At 45.8% G+C, this 18,458-nt stretch overlaps 1 protein-coding gene across 1 annotated transcript in view; it reads right to left on the bottom strand.

Moving 5' to 3' along the window:
* Nucleotides 1-18,458, bottom strand: part of LOC117185716 (sodium- and chloride-dependent glycine transporter 1-like) — a 46,812-nt gene that overhangs the window by 2,874 nt on the left and 25,480 nt on the right. Inside the window, exons 2-4 of the mRNA XM_033395549.1 lie at nucleotides 15,242-15,698; nucleotides 14,235-14,637; nucleotides 13,545-13,823 (exon numbers count right to left, since the gene is read on the bottom strand). Coding sequence (XP_033251440.1) covers nucleotides 13,545-13,823; nucleotides 14,235-14,637; nucleotides 15,242-15,331 — 772 coding nt within the window. The 5' untranslated portion in view covers nucleotides 15,332-15,698. The remainder of the gene's footprint in view (nucleotides 1-13,544; nucleotides 13,824-14,234; nucleotides 14,638-15,241; nucleotides 15,699-18,458) is intronic.

The raw sequence follows: 18,458 nt of genomic DNA, 5'->3' as shown, positions 1-18,458 counted from the left end.
CATTCTCTACAAATCTACGGTTTTGGTTTTCTCATATCTTTAAAATTGTGGATGCCACAGATTTTCGTCCTTTGTGGGGGCGGAAGTGGGCGGGGCGAAGTTTTGAATTATGTTTGTAGCAGTGACATATCACAGAAGTCTGGATCCAAAACATCGTTGCTCTAGCTCTTATAGTCTTTGAGCACTAGGCGCTGAAGGGGACGGACAGACGGACGGACGGACAGACAGACAGGGCTCAATCGACTCGGCTATTGATGCTGATCAAGAATATATATACTTTATGGGGTCGGAAACGATTCCTTCTGGACGTTACACACATCCACTTTTACCACAAATCTAATATACCCAAATACTCATTTTGAGTATCGGGTATAAAAAGCACTGGGATGGTGAGAGGGTTTGTCGAAAAGGGATGACCTTCAGGCTGTAACCACAGCCCGCCCAGTATTCGACCGTTGGCTTTTTTTTTTCACATGATTTGAACTTGAATTTGGAAGGTTTTGGCTTGGGAATTTTGCTAAGTTGGAGAGTTGCCATAACGGGAGTCTCTCTGCCGAATCTCGAACGGGATAATTTCTATGCAAACTCGGACGAATTTTTCTGTAATTGTCCTTCTTATAACAGCTCTGCTTAACCTTAGATCAGATCGTGAACAGCCCGAGAACAGAATATACGACGAGTATGCATTCAGTGCTTGGCGATGATTATGGCGACATTTTTCCGGCAAGCCTTGTTTTAAATATACATTTTTAAAACCAACGAGGGGGAACGTTGTGAGTTGCTGCGGACACCGCAACTCTACAGTTATACCCGATACTTAGTCAGTATGGCTCTCCTCCGGCAGACGCCGCTAATATTAAACGACACGACAAAGAGTGCGTGCGAGAGAGACAGAAAATCAGTCTGAGCGTGACGTCGGGCATTGCGTAGCCAGTGCAAATTGATTTGTTCCTTTTGGGTATAAAAATGATCCGATCTGATCCAGATTCAGCAGTCTGATAGATATGGTCATTATCTATGATTCTGCGTTTTTATTTTTTTTTTTGAATCTGCAATATTGTGGATGCAACAGGTTTTCGTCCTTTGTGGGGGCGGAAGGGGTTGGGGCGAAATTCTGAGATATACGTTTTATAGTGAGATCTAACAGAAGTGCGGATACCAAATTTGGTTACTCTAGCCTTAATAGTCTCTGAGATTTGTGGATGCCCCAGATTTTCGTCCTTTGCGGGGGCGGAAGTGGGTGTGGCGAAATTTGGACACGAAACGGTCAAGGTCCGATATCACAGGAGTGTGGATACCAAATTTGGTTGCTCTGGCTCTTATAGGTTCTGAGATCCTTGAACTCATATTTTGCAATTGGCAAAGCCGACCATGAAACCTGTGTGTTAGAGAGAGACAGAGCGAGAAAGAATGAAATTGTTTTCTTGATTCTGGCTATAATAATTATTCGATCTGGTTGAGATTTTACACTCTAGAACATATAGTCATCCTCTACGATTCAGTGTTTTTGGTTTTATCGTATCTTTAAAAATGTGGATGCCACAGATTTTCGTCCTTTGTGGGGGCGGAAGTGGGCGGGGCGAAGTTTTGAAATATTTTTGTAGCAGTGACATATCACAGAAGTCTGGATCCAAAACATCGTTGCTCTAGCTCTTATAGTCTTTGAGTCTTATGTTTTCCAGGTTAAGCAGAGCTGTTATAAGAAGGACAATTACAAAAAAATTCGTCCGAGTTTGCATAGAAATTAGGCTTTTTATACCCGATACTCAAAATGTGTATTGGGGTATATCAGATTTGTGGTAAAAGTGGATGTGTGTAACGTCCAGAAGGAATCGTTTCCGACCCCATAAAGTATATATATTCTTGATCAGCATCAATAGCCGAGTCGATTGAGCCCTGTCTGTCTGTCCGTCCGTCCATCTGTCCGCCCCCTGCAGCGCCTAGTGCTCAAAGACTATAAGAGCTAGAGCAACGATGTTTTGGATCCAGTCTTCTGTGATATGTCACTGCTACAAAAATATTTCAAAACTTCGCCCCGCCCACTTCCGCCCCCACAAAGGACGAAAATCTGTGGCATCCACAATTTTAAAGATATGAGAAAACCAAAAACGCAGAATCGTAGAGAATGACCATATCTTTAAGACTGCGGAATCTGAATTGGATCGTATTATTATTATAGCCAGCATCAAGAAAACAATTTCATTTTTTCTCGCCCTGTCTCTCTCTAACACACACGTAGCATAGGCGGCTTTGCTTAGAGTAAAACATTAGCGCCTAGATCTCAGAGACTACAAAAGCTAGAGCAACCAAATTTGGTATCCACACTCCTAATATATCGGACCGAGACGAGTTTGTTTCAAAATTTCACCACACCCCCTTCCGCCCCCGCAAAGGACGAAAATCTGGGTATATTCAAAAATCTCAGAGACTATTAAGGCTAGAGTAACCAAATTTGGTATCCGCACTCCTGTTAGATCGTACTATAAAACGTGTTTCTCAAAATTTCGCCCCACCCCCTTCCGCCCCCACAAAGGACGAAAATCTGTTGCATCCACAATATTGCACATTCGAGAAAACTAAAAACGCAGAATCATAGATAATGACCATATCTATCAGATTGCTGAATCTGGATCAGATCAGAGATTATTTTTATAGCCAATAGGAACAAATCAATTTGCAGTGGCTACGCAGCGCCCGACGTCACGCTCAGACTGATTTTCTGTGACTCTCGCACGCACTCTTTGTCGTGTCGTTTAATATTAGCGGCGTCTGCCGGAGGAGAGCCATACTGACTTAGTATCGGGTATAACCGTAGAGTTGCGGTGTCCGCAGCAACTCACAACGTTCCCCCTCGTTGGTTTTAAAAATGTATATTTAAAACAAGGCTTGCCGGAAAAATGTCGCCATAATCATCGCCAAGTCTGAATGCATACTCGTCGTATATTCTGTTCTCGGGCTGTTCACGATCTGATCTAAATTCGCTCCATATCCAAACTTAGTTCTGGTCAATTTTCCCCAATTTTTCCTCTTAACAAAGTTTATTCCGAATGGCATGAGCTCTCAAATTACATATCAAGGCTTTGTCAGCAGCAGCGCCTGACTTTTGACTTCTGTGTGCGGTGATGGTGCAAAAAAAGGTAATCAACCAAAATAAAAGTGCTGCCTACGTTGGGCCCAGGCTGCAGGATTGGGCAACACGAGATAGTCCAAATAGCCCCTTTTACCCCGCTGTGTGTGATGTGCTAATGCGATGAGTTAGCTCGGAGCGGAGCTGCAGTTGACCACAGAAATGAGTAGTTGAGCGCACGGAGGCCTGCGCAGTGCCATGCGTGGGCCATTGATCTAATTTGGAGCTTTCAAGGTTCCTCCCTAACATTTTAGCATTGCTCGCAAACAACGGTCAACACTTTTTCCCTTTGCTGTCTCGTCACTGACAAAACAGAAAAAGACCACGCAGACACGGTCTCTCACTGAGCAGAACACTTTTTGTCTTTTCGCTTGTGTTATGTGTTTCGTGTTTTCGGTTGAGCCCGACACACGATCGTGTCTCACAATAACAACTTAGAGAGACACTTTGGTCAAGCGCTCACAGAAAAAGTGTCTTTAGATGAGCAGAACCAAAAAAGTGTCTGAGTAAAGTGTTTTTAGTTTTTTTTTTCGTGTATATGTTTATTTATTCATGTTTTCCGCATCTTTTGGGCTATTGTATTGTAATATGTATATTTATTTGCAAAATTGGCAAACGAACATTTTCGTTTTGCTTTTCACGATTCATTTTAAGCTCCAATAGTCAAACCGTATAGAATTCACAAAAATTGATCGTTGCCATAAGCATCACACGTACAAGCACGCATACATACGCAAAAGACACTTTGTTCGTTTACTCGCGACAAGATGCTCAGTGAAAAACAGGAACAAAAGAGAAGTGAAGAAATCGGTCTTTGCTTGAGCGAAGAGCGAGTTGAGCAAAAACAGATTTGATCGGGTCTTTTCATTCCCTTTTCTCAATGTGTCCGTCAATGAGAGGTTTTTATCAGACACGCCGAAAGTGTCAACCGTTATTTGCGAGGTTAGGTTAGATTTTAAGTAGCTCCAAAATACAACATGGACTGGACTACTTTCTAAAGTAGCTTTACTAGGACCTTTCCAGCTTTCAGGCATTCAACGTTACTGATACGCAATGGTGTCACCAGATAAGTCTAGATAAAGTGACAAGCACGGACCTCAAAACAAAACGTGGGCTAGAGCTAAAAGTTTGATGGATTTTCAGGTCCCCCCCCGGCAACCACACACACACACACACACACACACACGAACTTGTATTCATCAATCCATCAGAATCCAGAATAGAAAATGTGAACAATTTCTTCTTGCGGCTTGGGTTGGGGTAGCTGGCAGAACTTCAAAGTGTTTACAAGCCGTTTAATTTTGTTTCTGTCTGAATCTGTTTGCTCTGCAATTAATTTGATTACACACTTGAGTTTGAGTTTCCAAGTGCGGTCGTGTTTGCAAGCGAGCTCCGAGTTTTCTACAAACAAAATCCGTATCACGCCTGGAATCAAAACAGAAGACGGTGCAAGTCAGGCTTTCAGCGTCCCGTACTCACTGCGCATGGTGGCTGGCGGCGGAGACTTCCCAGTTGGTTGCAGGGGCAAACGCAGACGAGCAGATAGGCCAGGGGGGGGTGATCGTTGGTTTTGCCGCATTTCTCTATCCATCGTGTTGGTGGTAGGAAAAATAAAAACAACTTTCACTCAAATCGCTTCACTTGCCTCGATTTATATTCACGGATCAGCTGATCGAGCAGAGGTGCTTACAGCACGGAGTTGCCGGACAGCGTAGGACAGTCATAGGGTTGCCAGATAGGGCCAACCAGTTTGAAAGTTGAGCGCCAACCGGAAAATCGCGCGGGGCCCAAATTTTAAATTTTAAATTTTAAATTTCTAATTTCAAAATCGAGTATTTGGCAGTTACAAACAGGAAGAATGGAGGAGGAGGAAAAGCGGGTCTTTGAGAGGAGAACTAGCCTGCAGCGTTCCCCACCACAGTGGCAGACGCCCCGAGGCATTTGGCCCAGGGAGCAGGCAGTTGAGAAGCCGGCCCAGCTAAGCCTTGGTACCGGAACTCCACTTAAGGCGCCCCTTAGAGTGCTGCCAGCACTGACTGTGTCTGCACAAGCAGAAGTCCCTGTCAATCCCTTTGACTTCAGCAGTGCTTCCACAGACAAAAGCGGTACAGGACCAAAGGCCGACGGAGATCTGCGGTCGATCCTGGCTTCGCTGGTAGAAAAGTCGACGGAATTGTCGAAGATGCTGAGGGACGCCCGTTATCTCAACAAGGAGATGAAAGAGTTGGCGCAGAACGTGGTGAGGATGCAAAAGTCCGCGCTGCACAGCTTTGACGCAAAGTTTCAGAGGAAGGAGAGGGTGGAGCGGCGTGATCAGGAGACGCAGTGCTCACCTCAACACGATGCGCCGAAAAGGAAGCTGGACAAGCCGACGAGGAGCTCGCCGAAGCGGAGAAACAATATGAGTGGCCATCCCACGTTGCAGCCCCGCGAACAACCGGCAAGGAAGCCCGAATCAGCTGCACCTACCGAAGGTGAATGGGAGAAGGTGAAGAGCAGAGCGCACGCCCGGAAGCCAAGGCCCCGTCCGGATGTTATTATCATCGAGCCAAAAGGGAAAATGACTTACGCGGAGATCCTTAACCTCGTCACCCGCAACCAGAGCGAGAAGATGAAGAAGGTCGGCGAGAGTGTGAGCAGAGTGAAGCGAACAGCCAAAGGTGCTCTTCTATTGGAGCTCAAAGACGCCTCGAAGGAGACCGCGCAGCTGCTTCGCGAGGACATAGGCACTGTCCTAGGAGGCAAGGCGGAGGCGCGAGCACTCACCCAGCAGACGAGGCTAGAGATGCTCGACTTGGATGAGATGGCTACCTCGGAGGACGGGAGGAAGGCCTTCAGCGAGAAAATGGGGATTACACTCGATGTGGACGCCATTAAGAGTTTGCGCCCAGGCTTTGGTGGTACCCAGCGGGCTATTATTTGCTTGCCGGCGACCCTTGCTACGAAGGCGCTATCCGTTGGTAAGGTTAAAGTGGCATGGTCCGTCTGCCGCATACGGGAGCGAAATCTGCCGTTAAAGTCCTTCAGGTGCCTTGAGATCGGCCACGTTGCACTTAATTGCAAAAGCTCTGTAGACAGAAGCGGGTGGTGCTTCCGCTGTGGGTCTGAGGAGCACAAGATAAGCGACTGCCACAATGAGGCTAAATGCTTCCTTTGTGTCGGTGCCCCATGGCACCCAAAGAGAAGGCAAGTCAAAACGCTGGACTTGGTTAGGTTTTACCAAATAAACCTAAACCATTGCGAGGCTGCCACAGATCTGCTCTCTCAGTCGGTGCGTGAAATGAGATCGGACGTTGCAATAATTAGCGAACCATACATTTCCCCCGAGGATGGATTCTGGGTCCAAAGCTCCTCAGGAAAAGCAGCAATATGGGCTTGCGGTAAGCCTCCTCTGCGGCCCTCAGTGTGCGCTGAGTTCCGACATTTCGTCAGGGCAAAACTGGGGAACTTATGGATTTACAGCTGCTATCTCCCCCCAAGCTTGAGCCGTCATAGCTTGCGGCGATGGATGAATTGGCCGACGACGCCAGGCACCACAAACCAAATGTGATTGCTGGCGACTTCAATGCTTGGGCCCAGGAGTGGGGCAGTGACATCTCCAGAAGCAGCAGCTCGGACGCCATATACAAGGGACACGCACTGCTTGAGGCCTTCGCTGCGTTGGACGTAGCATTGTTGAATCAGGGGACCGCGAATACCTTCAACAGGGGTGGCTCTTGGTCAGTCATCGAACTTACATTCGCCTCTAGCAGCCTTTCCCCTCTGTCCACCTGGCGCCTGGGGAACCACTATACGGCCAGCGACCACGAGGCAGTGGTGTTCTCGATAGGCGGAGAAGGTGGTTGCAGACTGACCAGGGCAACGCAGACAAGCCGGAGAGCAGCCTACAATCCCGAATCAATGCGGATTCCAAGGTTCTTGGAGGCGCTGAGGAATATGGAGGTCGGAGGCTCAGCTCAACAGATGGTCAACCAGCTTCTGGAGTCCCTACTGCTCTCATGCGATGCCAGTATGAGTCGCAAGAGGCCATTCAAGGGTAAGCAATCGCCGACCTATTGGTGGAATGACGAGATCCAGGAGGCCAGACGCACTTGCCTGTCAGCTAGAAGGCGATATCAACGGGCTCGCAGAAGGAGTGGCACTAGCTGGCTAAGGCTACAGGCGGAGTACTGCGGAGCTAGAAAAGCCCTAAGGAACGCCATCAAGGAGAGCAAGAGGGAGTGCTTCCTGCAGCTTTGCGACTCAGCCGAGAAGGATCCGTGGGGACGTGCCTACAAGACGGTAATGAAGCGAATTCATGGCAGCAACGCGGGGTCGCCGTCTGACCCAGACCAGTTGCGGACGATTGTTGAGGCATTGTTTCCGTCCGGGGCTCACGGTCTTGAGAGCAGTGCCGTCGCACACCAGCCTGCATACTCGGTCGAACCGGTCACGGAGGACGAAATCGTCGCCCTGGCCCAAAGCTTAAAGGCCAAGAAGGCTCCAGGCCCTGATGGAATCCCCAACCGTGCGGTAAAACTGGCGATGGCATACAACCCGCACGAGTTTGCTAAGGCATTCACGCAGTGCCTGCGGGAAGGACTATTTCCGCCGCAGTGAAAGTTGCAACACCTGGTGCTCTTGCCAAAGCCAGGAAAGCCGCCGGACGATCCCTCCTCGTTTCGACCGATTTGCTTAATCGACTCGCTGGGGAAGACTCTGGAACAGATAATCCGTAGAAGACTAGACAACGCCGTCGAGGATGCTGGGGGACTTTCACCAAACCAATACGGCTTCAGGAGTGGGAGGTCAACGGTGGACGCCATAGGCAGGGTAGTTGACATAGCCTCCAAGGCAGTGGAGGGAACTCGATGGAAGGGCGGCAAGGGGAATACTGCCTGATTGTCACCCTAGACATCAGGAACGCCTTCAATACGGTGAAGTGGGAGTGCATCCTGGACTCACTTAACCGGCGCGGTGTACCCCAATACCTTCAGGCAATCGGAAGGAGCTGCTTCGCGGGGAGACTGCTGGAGTATAATACGGAGGCCGGCGCGCAGACTCACGGCATAACGGCAGGAGTTCCCCAAGGATCAGTGATGGGTCCCCTACTATGGAACATTGCCTACGATGGAGTCATGAGATTAGCTCTTCCAGGCGGATGTCAGCTAACCTGCTACGCAGATGATGTCGCCCTGACGGTGGTGGCCAAGCACCTGGAAGTCGTCGAAGCAAATTGTGACACCGCAATCCAGCTGATTGCAGACTGGCTCCACTCTGCGGGACTAGAGATAGCCGCTCATAAAACCGAGGCAGTATTGGTGAGCACCCGTTCGACTGTGGAGACCGCTCACATCAGGGTTGGCGACCAGAGACTATCGTCGAAACGAGCCATTCGGTATCTGGGCGTGATGATCGACACCAGGCTCAGTTTCCGTGAACACCTAAGCTACGTCCAGGAGAAAGCGGCAAACACGAGTCGGGCGCTGTTCCGAATACTGCTGAACACCCGTGGCCCGAAGCAGGAGAGGAGGATTCTGCTGACCAGTGTAGTCCGCTCAGCCATGACCTACGCAGCAGACGTATGGGCGGATGGTATTAAAGTTGCCAGCTACGCTAGGGGCGTAAAAGCCACTCATCGCCTCTGCGCGCTCCGGATCTGCTGCGGCTTTCGGACCATATCCGACGACGCTGCCCTAGTCCTGGCGGGTGTCCTTCCAATTGACCTTCGGGTGCTTGAGGAGAGGGCCGTGGCCGAGGCCATCCGGGCCGGCGCGGCAAGGAGAGACGCGCGCAAGCAGGCCCGTGAAGGAAGCCTCAGAGCATGGCAAAGCCGCTGGGACGGCTCTGATAAAGGACGGTGGACACACCGCCTGATTCCGGATGTCCGATATTGGATCGGCAGGCGACACGGTGTGGTCAATTTCCATTCCACACAGCTTCTGAGCGGACACGGCTGCTTCAGCCATTACCTTTGGAGGTTCGGCCACGAGAACTCGCCGAACTGCTCGTGGTGCGGCGACGCCACTGAAGACGCTGAGCACATCATTTTTCAATGTGGGCGCTTCTCACTTATTAGGGAGGAGTTGTGGCGAGCCGCCGGCGGGCAGCTCACGCCGAACAACCTGATCGAGAAGATTGTGGAAGATCCCATGGTATGGTCGGCCTGGAGCAACTTTGCAGCCGGCGCCATGAAGGAGCTGCGTAGGTGCGGCCGTCCCGCAGAGACCCGGATCTTCCTGCCGGTCTCTCCAACTCAATACAGCTCCCTGTCTAGCTTTAGTTAAGTCCCAGGCTTATAAAATTTAATAAAATTAAGAGTTAATACAGAAAAAAAAAAAACACACACACATTCGAATCATGGAGCATTTTATTTGAGTGAGGGAAAAAAGGGATGCAGGAAACGTCGAGTTCCAAACAGTTTCAGTGTCTACAGTGTCTACATGTGTGTTGGTGTGGCACACCCACATCCATATCCCCTATTTACACGCCAGAATTCCCTCCGCATGTGGCACTGAACGTTGGGCTCAAATTTGACGACCTTTAAGCTTAAGGGCCACTTGGGGGGAGAAGCGATAAGTGAGGATGTCGTAAGAATAGAGTACGGAATGGTAAAGAAAGAAGTCTTTAGGATTCAGATATTGGTAGCTTTATTTTCATCTAAGCAATCTTCCGCTTCAATTTAAAGAGATATTATCAGGTATTCCAGTCAAAGAATTAATTATTCTCTTATCCCCCTTCTCTACTCTACTTCAACATAATGTTATCCCATTCACGTTATTAGGCAGATCTACTACACCATATACTCTAGACATACATAAATATGTATTTGTATCCAAATATTTACTCAAAAGAAGAGAGACATGTTTGGAGAGCTAGACAAGAGGCGGATCATGAGTTTGAGACTTTCAATCAATGGACAAACAAAGTTAAGCACATTTTAATCATGACACCAAACGTAAACATTTGTCATCTAAAACAGACTTGAATGAAGACAAGGACAACAGCGACAACACAGCCAGAGCTCTCTCGAGCAGGTCAGAGATGCTCTGAATGGATGACAGTGGGGGGAGTGGGTGGATGGATGCGAAAGCGAAGGCGAAGGCGAACCCGAAGGAGACGCGAAAAGTGTCAATAAATGAAATCCTTAAGAAATTGCGTGTCTGCTACGACACTCTTTCTAGACTTCTCCCCTTCTGTGTCTGTGTCTGTGTCTCTGTCTCTGTCTATAGTCTCCCTCTCTGCCCCATTCGACTTTTTATTGCTTGTATCTCTCAAGAGAGCCCGTACCAAGGTTTCCCCGTACGTTCTTCCAGAGCTGGCGATTGAATGTCAAAAACAGTTAAGACATAATTGTGTGTCATTTTAACGATTTCAGCTGCCGTTCCATGGAGAACAAGACGGCGAATAGGACCGAGTTAGGGGAGAGCAGGAGAGATCCACTTTCTATCGATTCCTAATTTCTCCAGAGAAATGTTAGTCCTCAGCCCGACTCAGATTCTCAGTCTCTGATATAGCCCCCAGTCAGCAGTCCTCAGTTCCCAGTTCCCAGTCCCCAGTGTCCCTGTCTCAGGCAAACTTGTATTAAATCATCGCTCTTCGTGTGTGTGCACATTTGCTGGTGTTCGTGTCCTCTGCTTGTGTGCGTATGATGTTTACGTGTAAAACTTTCAATGGCATCGGTCGATGGCTATTGTTGTTCCTGCTGCCAGGTAAACCGATACAGCCAGTTGAGTTTCTGTGCGCTCTATGTACATTCATATACATATGCATATACATATAAATGTACATATATATATACATATACATATCCATATGTATACTATGCTCAGGAATACACGTATGTATATGCTTGCATGCACTTGTGTGTGTGCAATGGCCTGGGACTAAGGCGCATAGAAAGGTTAAACAAGAACACGGAAAAGAAGCGAACTGAATAGTTTCAAAGCGAAAGATGAGAAGCGAAAGTGGAGATTGTCTGGAATATTTCATACCCGGATCATAGATCAGGAACCAGTATGTAGATAGTTACTTTTTCTCCTTTTCTCAATGGTATATTTAAATTATATAAAACTGTGTGTTGTTTCAGGATGTTCAGGAATGTTTGTTTGGAAGAATAAACGTTAAAAATTCTATCAGAAACTTAGAAATAACACCCAAACTATAAACCAAAGTTCCAGAAAATGTCTGCTTATGCTCTGTTCTTCTCCATAAAACTCCGATGCTCTCTCGGACTCTGCCAGTGTTCAACTCTCGTGGAAGAGTGGCAGGATGGTTTAAAGAATCTATCTGAGAGTCTATGTCGGTGCAAAGAAATCAAACGCGTGGCTATGCGCTCATGAGATAAAAGAAATATGTACATGCATGCCTGTTTTCATATGTACTTTAGATACCTTTGCAGGTCCATTGATGCCCATTGATGTCCATATATGTAGCTATATCGTCCGACATTAATTACTGAATTATGTAAAAGCATATTTCCAATAATACATATGTATATCCTTAAAACTAAGCTTTTCAAAATGAGCAACAAATTTGCATCAAGAAAAGGGAAAAAGACGGACAGACGACTAGAAGAAAACATGTTGTCACTATCATATTACTCCTCTGCCAGAATATGAATGAACTAGCAGGCGAAAGCACAGAAACAATTGCCTATGTCAAGATCTTGTAAGTATCTTTTTTTATTGATTGTCTGGAACAAAAATTGAAAAGCTACCTATGAAGAAATATAAAACATACAAACATACACAGGTATATGTACATAGTAGGTATTATCGCAATCAGTGGTTATCTCGAACTATTATCGAATTTTAAAATAAATTAAAAACTAAATTTGTTGTATACTTCAAATAGTTATTCGCAATGATACATATGTATGTAACTATTCTAAAGTCTCACTTGAATTTCTTGTGTTTGTGTTTAACTTTACGTTTATCTCTATCCGTACGCACAGTACATATATGTCATTCCCATTGTCTGTTATGTCTCCTGGATACGCACCTCCCTCCATTCCCTTCCCCATTTTCAGCTGCCCCGAAGCCATGTGTTTTTCCAGCCAGGCCACGTGCCAGCAGGAAAACGAAATGAAACGAGGGGGAACGTTGTGAGTTGCTGCGGAGACCGCAACTCTACAGTTATACCCGATACTAAGTCAGTATGGCTCTCCTCCGGCAGACGCCGCTAATATTAAACGACACGACAAAGAGTGCGTGCGAGAGAGACAGAAAATCAGTCTGAGCGTGACGTCGGGCGCTGCGTAGCCAGTGCAAATTGATTTGTTCCTTTTGGCTATAAAAATGATCTGATCTGATCCATATTCAGCAATCTGATAGATATGGTCATTATCTATGATTCTGCGTTTTTAGTTTTCTCGAATCTGCAATATTGTGGATGCAACAGATTTTCGTCCTTTGTAGGGGCGAAAAGGGGTGAGGCGAAATTTTGAGACATACGTTTTATAGTGACATCTTAAAGGAGTGTGTGTAGCAAATTTGGTTACTCTAGCCTTAATAGTCTCTGAGATTTGTGGATGCCTCAGATTATCGTCCTTTGCGGGGGCGGAAGGGGTGTGGCGAAATTTTGACACAAAATGGTCAAGGTCCGATATCACAGGAGTGTGGATACCAAATTTGGTTGCTCTGGCTCTTATAGGTTCTGAGATCCTTGAACTCATATTTTGCAATTGGCAAAACCGACCATGAAACCTGTGTGTTAGAGAGAGACAGAGCGAGAAAGAATGAAATTGTTTTCTTGATTCTGGCTATAATAATTATACGATCTGGTTTAGATTTTGCACTTTAGAAGATATAGTCATCTTCTACGATTCTGCGTTTTTAGTTTTCTCGTATCGTCGAAATTGTGGATGCCACAGATTTTCGCTCTTTGTGGGGGCGGAAGTGGGCGGGGCAAAGTTTTGAAATATTCTTGTAGCAGTGACATATCACAGAAGTCTGGATCCAAAACATCGTTGCTCTCGCTCTTATAGTCTTTGAGCACTAGGCGCTGAAGGGGACGGACGGACGGACAGACGGACAGACAGACATGGCTCAATCGACTCGGCTATTGATGCTGATCAAGAATATATATACTTTATGGGGTCGGAAACGATTCCTTCTGGACGTTACACACATCCACTTTTACCACAAATCTAATATACCCCAATACTCATTTTGAGTATCGGGTATAAAAAGAAACAAGAACAGAACTGAGGCAAAACAAATATAAAGTTACACTTTTGACAGCTTGCAATTTGGTTAATTTATTACCTAAAACGTAACAAAAGATGAGAATCTGTCACTTATTGTTCCATTTGTTATTGTCTTGAGTGGCCTGGGCTATTAATTAATTGTAACCATCGTATTATCCACTTACCCGCCGCAGTCCCATCCCCAGCCCCAGCCCCAGCCCCAGCCCCAGAGGGAGTTTAGATACTCACATTTCGTGCTCCATGCCGGCTCGCAGTTCTGCCAAGGAAGCGTGGTGCCCAGGGAGGCAAACATATAGAATATCGTCCAAGCAATGATTAGGTTATAGTAGAGCATAACAATAGCCGATACCAGGATCATGCCAGTACCTAGGCCGCGGAACAGAGGGCAGAAGCGCCTGTATACGGCCACTGGTCCCAAAGCAGCGTATTGGCCAAACGACAGTTCCATGAACATTAGGGGTAGCCCCGCAATCACCAGCATTATGGTGAAGGGAATCAGAAAAGCACCTGAAGAGGATACAACAGATAGATGTGAACAAGTACGATCAAGGAATGAATGCGCGCTTCGGCTGGCCGATGCTTCGAAAACCTTTAATTAAGAAAGAAGACTTTTCTAATTAACAATCCTTCGAATGGTATGGCATTTAACTTATGAGAGCTTTTCACTCAATCTTCAATTGGAAAGAACCATACTAACGTATCGTAGCCAATAGTCAGTCACACGGACTAAACACTGAAAAGCACTTTCATTTTATTCTTCTTTTCCATTTTAAGAGTACTTTACAATACCTGGTTGGAAATGGAGTATATCCTAACGGTGATAATTATAAAAATACTAAAAATATCAATATGTACTACCCGAAAGGGGACGAAGGACAAGAAGAATGTTACATATGTGTCAGCATCGGTGACACTTACCTCCGCCGTTGTTGTAGCACAGATAGGGAAAGCGCCAGACGTTTCCCAAGCCCACGGAGTAGCCCAAAAGCGAGAGTAGAAAGTCGAAGCGACCGCTCCAATTGCCGCGCTCCGGCTCTGCCCCGCCATCGGCAGCCTCCACGAGCGCGGCATCGAGTGTGACCAGAGCAGTGCCAGATTCGCAGCCAGCAATGCTTAACGCTGTGGGGGTGGTGCTCATTTGCGCGGCTGTTGCATTAGATGGGCAGACAACCCCAGAGGGCAGAGCTCCCACCGCTGCTCCCGCTACTGGTGCGTTTCCTCTTCCTCCGCCCCCGCCTCCGATGACCACTTCTGCAGCGCTCTTCTTGCCCAGTGCCTTTGGTCCCGGAATGTCGATGGTGGTGAAGCGATCTTCGTTTTGCTGAAATGAACAGCACAAAAAATAATATTTTTGCAGACTTGGATTTGGGGGTGAGGGACAGTCGAGGGAACAGCCGCCAACCGTTTGGCCCGCCGCCAATTGTCGCAGTTCAGCGGGTTCAGTCTTGCCTATTGATCAATCATAATTGATAACACTATATGAATGAAATCGATAGACTTTTCCTGATAGACCTGGAGCTCCAAATATCGAAAAAACGTAAATATATACTCTGAACAGTCATAACTTAAGTATTTTTCAGCTAGCTGTGAAGGAACTTGCAATTTTGATAAGCCTTTGAGTTTCCGAGTAGCTGTTAATATAGTCCAAGTCTATCAGATAAAAGCAGTTTTATTTCAGAAAAATATAGTTCTGATGGGGCACAATTTAAGTACCGTCCATTCAGATCAGTTGCCAACAAAAATAACTTAAAAAATATAAATTTCTAATTTTTAAATTAAAATATTCATATCTTAGCATTGGCAACTTTTGAGTCGGAAAGTTTATCTGGGATGGATGGGGCTGCAGTTCGATGCTCTCATTATTACTAAGAGCTTGGGCAACGATTATAGCGAAATGTGGAATATCGGCTCCAACTGCCACTTACCTCCCACAGATCCACATCCAGCCTAGTGCTCGACTCCTTGTTAGGCTTTAAACCTTTCATTTTAGCTTTACTCTTCGATTTCTTGTCCATGGTTTACTGCTGTCCTTTTCGAGTGGTTTGCTTTTTCGCGTAGAGCTGCTTAGATGAATTTTCTCAATGAGCTTGTCGATGCTGTGGAAACTGCTGCTGCTTTTCCTACTGTCTCTGCGGGCAAAGCTGCCGTTAATTGCATTCTATTCTCTGCCCCAATTTTGCTCTATTTCCTCTTGCTGATGGGTTTTTGATTTTATAGTCCGTAGAAATTTGTATCTCGTTCTCCACTTCAGCTGCTAGATGTTCCCTGTGATTAATGCGATTTCCTGCATGAATTATAACTTTTAGGCAAACTGATGCCTTTGCCTTGCCCTGCGGCCGAGCTTCCACGGGCAGATTCTCTCGATAAATTCTTGCAGCAGAGCTGTACGAGTAAAAATTCAGTATAGTTATGTGAGAGAAACTTTCATTACTGAGAGAATACATCAATCTGAATACCATTTAAAATAGAAGCTAGTTAAATAAACTGCATTAAGTGGCGCGATTATGAGCGACAGCTGATGGGAATAATGAACACAAAATATTTAACACACAGCTTTCGTTGTTTCCAATAATAATATAGAATAATGAATAACAAATACTAGAGAATGAAACATTACAAGTTAAATTTTGATTTTAAGGGTTTTTAAAGGTTTCTCGTATCGTCAAAATTGTCCTTGCCACCGATTTTCGCCCTCCGTGAGGGTTTGCTTCAGTGCGAGTCTGCTCTTAGAAACTCTGAGACCTACATAGGTGCTCATCAAGACGGACAGACGAAACCCCTCAAAGTTAAAGCAAGAATCGTTTTTGATTGAACGGTATCCACCTACATACACATGTACACTGTGTACATTTTATAACGTTAATCAACGTTAATCAAAATCGGAGTCACGTCTTAGCCACTGCACAAATTTTTGACCGAGCGCTCAAAAAACTAACGCGTCGTCAATGGCACTTGCTGTTGGTCACCCACGCACACATTTACCGGGACTCATACAAATATGAAAGTGCCCGTATATACATATATGTACATATGTACATGCAGGCGAACTGACAAATATTGCGTATACGTATATGTATAGTGTGCCCACAACAACAGCGTGTTTTATCGAGATGAGGATGAGATGGTGTGCTTTTCCCCAGTATTCCGGGTATTCCCCTCGGTCACGTTTCTTGTGTGTTTCTTTTTATGTGCCATTTTCTTGGCTGCAGCTGTCTGTCGCTACTTTTGTTGTTTCCCCAGCACAATTTGTTGACAGCCTCGTAATTAGGCCGTCTAATTTATCTTTAACCTAGCTAGCTGGTTAATGGCGTTAATGATGGTGATGGTGACCTCCCGCAACTTGCCACAAAATAACACAAAATGCAATTTTCGCAAGTTGAATTATGGTCAGTGGAAAACTAAGAAGTCTAGCCGGTTCTCTCCCACATTACGCTTTATTCGACCAAATTCTAGTTCTGTACTGGTCGTTTACGTTGCTTGTGGAATTTGCTTAGCAAATAGTTTCTAATGAGTCCTGTAATTACCGGAGGCAGATTGAGGCATGCGATGCAGCTACAACACAAAAACAACTGGATAACATTTAGCTTTGTGTTGATTTTGCCTGTGTACAGTTGAAACATTTGGCAGACAACTCGCCACTCGAACTGACAATGAGAGGTGGCAAACGGAAGAGAAACGAGGGGGAACGTTGTGAGTTGCTGCGGACACCGCAACTCTACAGTTATACCCGATACTTAGTCAGTATGGCTCTCCTGCGGCAGACAAAGAGTGCGTGCGAGAGAGACAGAAAATCAGTCTGAGCGTGACGTCGGGCGCTGCGTAGCCAGTGCAAATTGTTTTGTTCCTTTTGGGTATAAAAATGATCCGATCTGATCCAGATTCAGCAGTCTGATTGATATGGTCATTATCTATGATTCTGCGTTTTTAGTTTTCTCGAATGTGCAATATTGTGGATGCAACAGATTTTCGTCCTTTGTGGGGGCGGAAGGGGGTGGGGCGAAACTCTGAGATAAACGTTTTATAGTGAGATCTAACGGAAGTGCGGATACCAAATTTGGTTACTCTAGCCTTAATAGTCTCTGAGATTTGTGGATGCCCCAGATTTTCGTCCTTTGCGGGGGCGGAAGATCAAGGTCCGATATCACAGGAGTGTGGATACAAAATTTGGTTGCTCTGGCTCTTATAGGTTCTGAGATCCTTGAACTCATATTTTGCAATTGGCAAAGCCGACCATGAAACCTGTGTGTTAGAGAGAGACAGAGCGAGAAAGAATGAAATTGTTTTCTTGATTCTGGCTATAATAATTATACGATCTGGTTGAGATTTTACACTCTAGAACATATAGTCATCCTCTACGATTCTGCGTTTTTGGTTTTATCGTATCTTTAAAAATGTGGATGCCACAGATTTTCGTCCTTTGTGGGGGCGGAAGTGGGCGGGGCGAAGTTTTGAAATATTTTTGTAGCAGTGACATATCACAGAAGTCTAGATCCAAAACAACGTTGCTCTAGCTCTTATAGTCTTTGAGCACTAGACGCTGAAGGGGACGGACAGACGGACAGACGGACGGACGGACAGACAGAATGGGCTCAATCGACTCGGCTATTGATGCTGATCAAGAATATATATACTTTATGGGGTCGGAAACGATTCCTTCTGGACGTTACACACATCCACTTTTACCACAAATCTAATATACCCCAATACTCATTGAGTATCGGGTATAAAAAGTTACTCTTTAGCGTGCAACGTGGGACGTGAAAAGGGGAAAAGTGAAGTGTGATGTGTGAAGTGTTGGAAAAGTTTCGTCCAGAGCAAAAGGAGTCAACGACGATGGCCACTACGGGGAAGGTCGAATTTTGGGAAAGACCCACGTATCTTATAAAACACGTGAATATTGGAGCTTAAAGGGTATAAGTTGGGTGGCGAAATTTGCTTCCTTTCTGGTTTTTATTAAGGGTTTGCTTTGGTTTTACTATGTGCTTTTTTTTGCTTTTTACATATTTCCAAACAAGTTTCAGTTCGAATCTTTGGGAAAATCTAAAAATCCTTGCAGGTTATTATACTCGATACTCAAAATGAGTATTGGGGTATATTAGATTTGTGGTAAAAGTGGATGTGTGTAACGTCCAAAAGGAATCG

The sequence above is a fragment of the Drosophila miranda genome (assembly GCF_003369915.1).
Source record: "Drosophila miranda strain MSH22 chromosome Y unlocalized genomic scaffold, D.miranda_PacBio2.1 Contig_Y1_pilon, whole genome shotgun sequence".
Taxonomy (NCBI): Eukaryota; Metazoa; Arthropoda; class Insecta; order Diptera; family Drosophilidae; genus Drosophila; species Drosophila miranda.
Note: the sequence above shows the minus strand (reverse complement) of the source record. Positions and strands in the feature narration are given on the sequence as shown.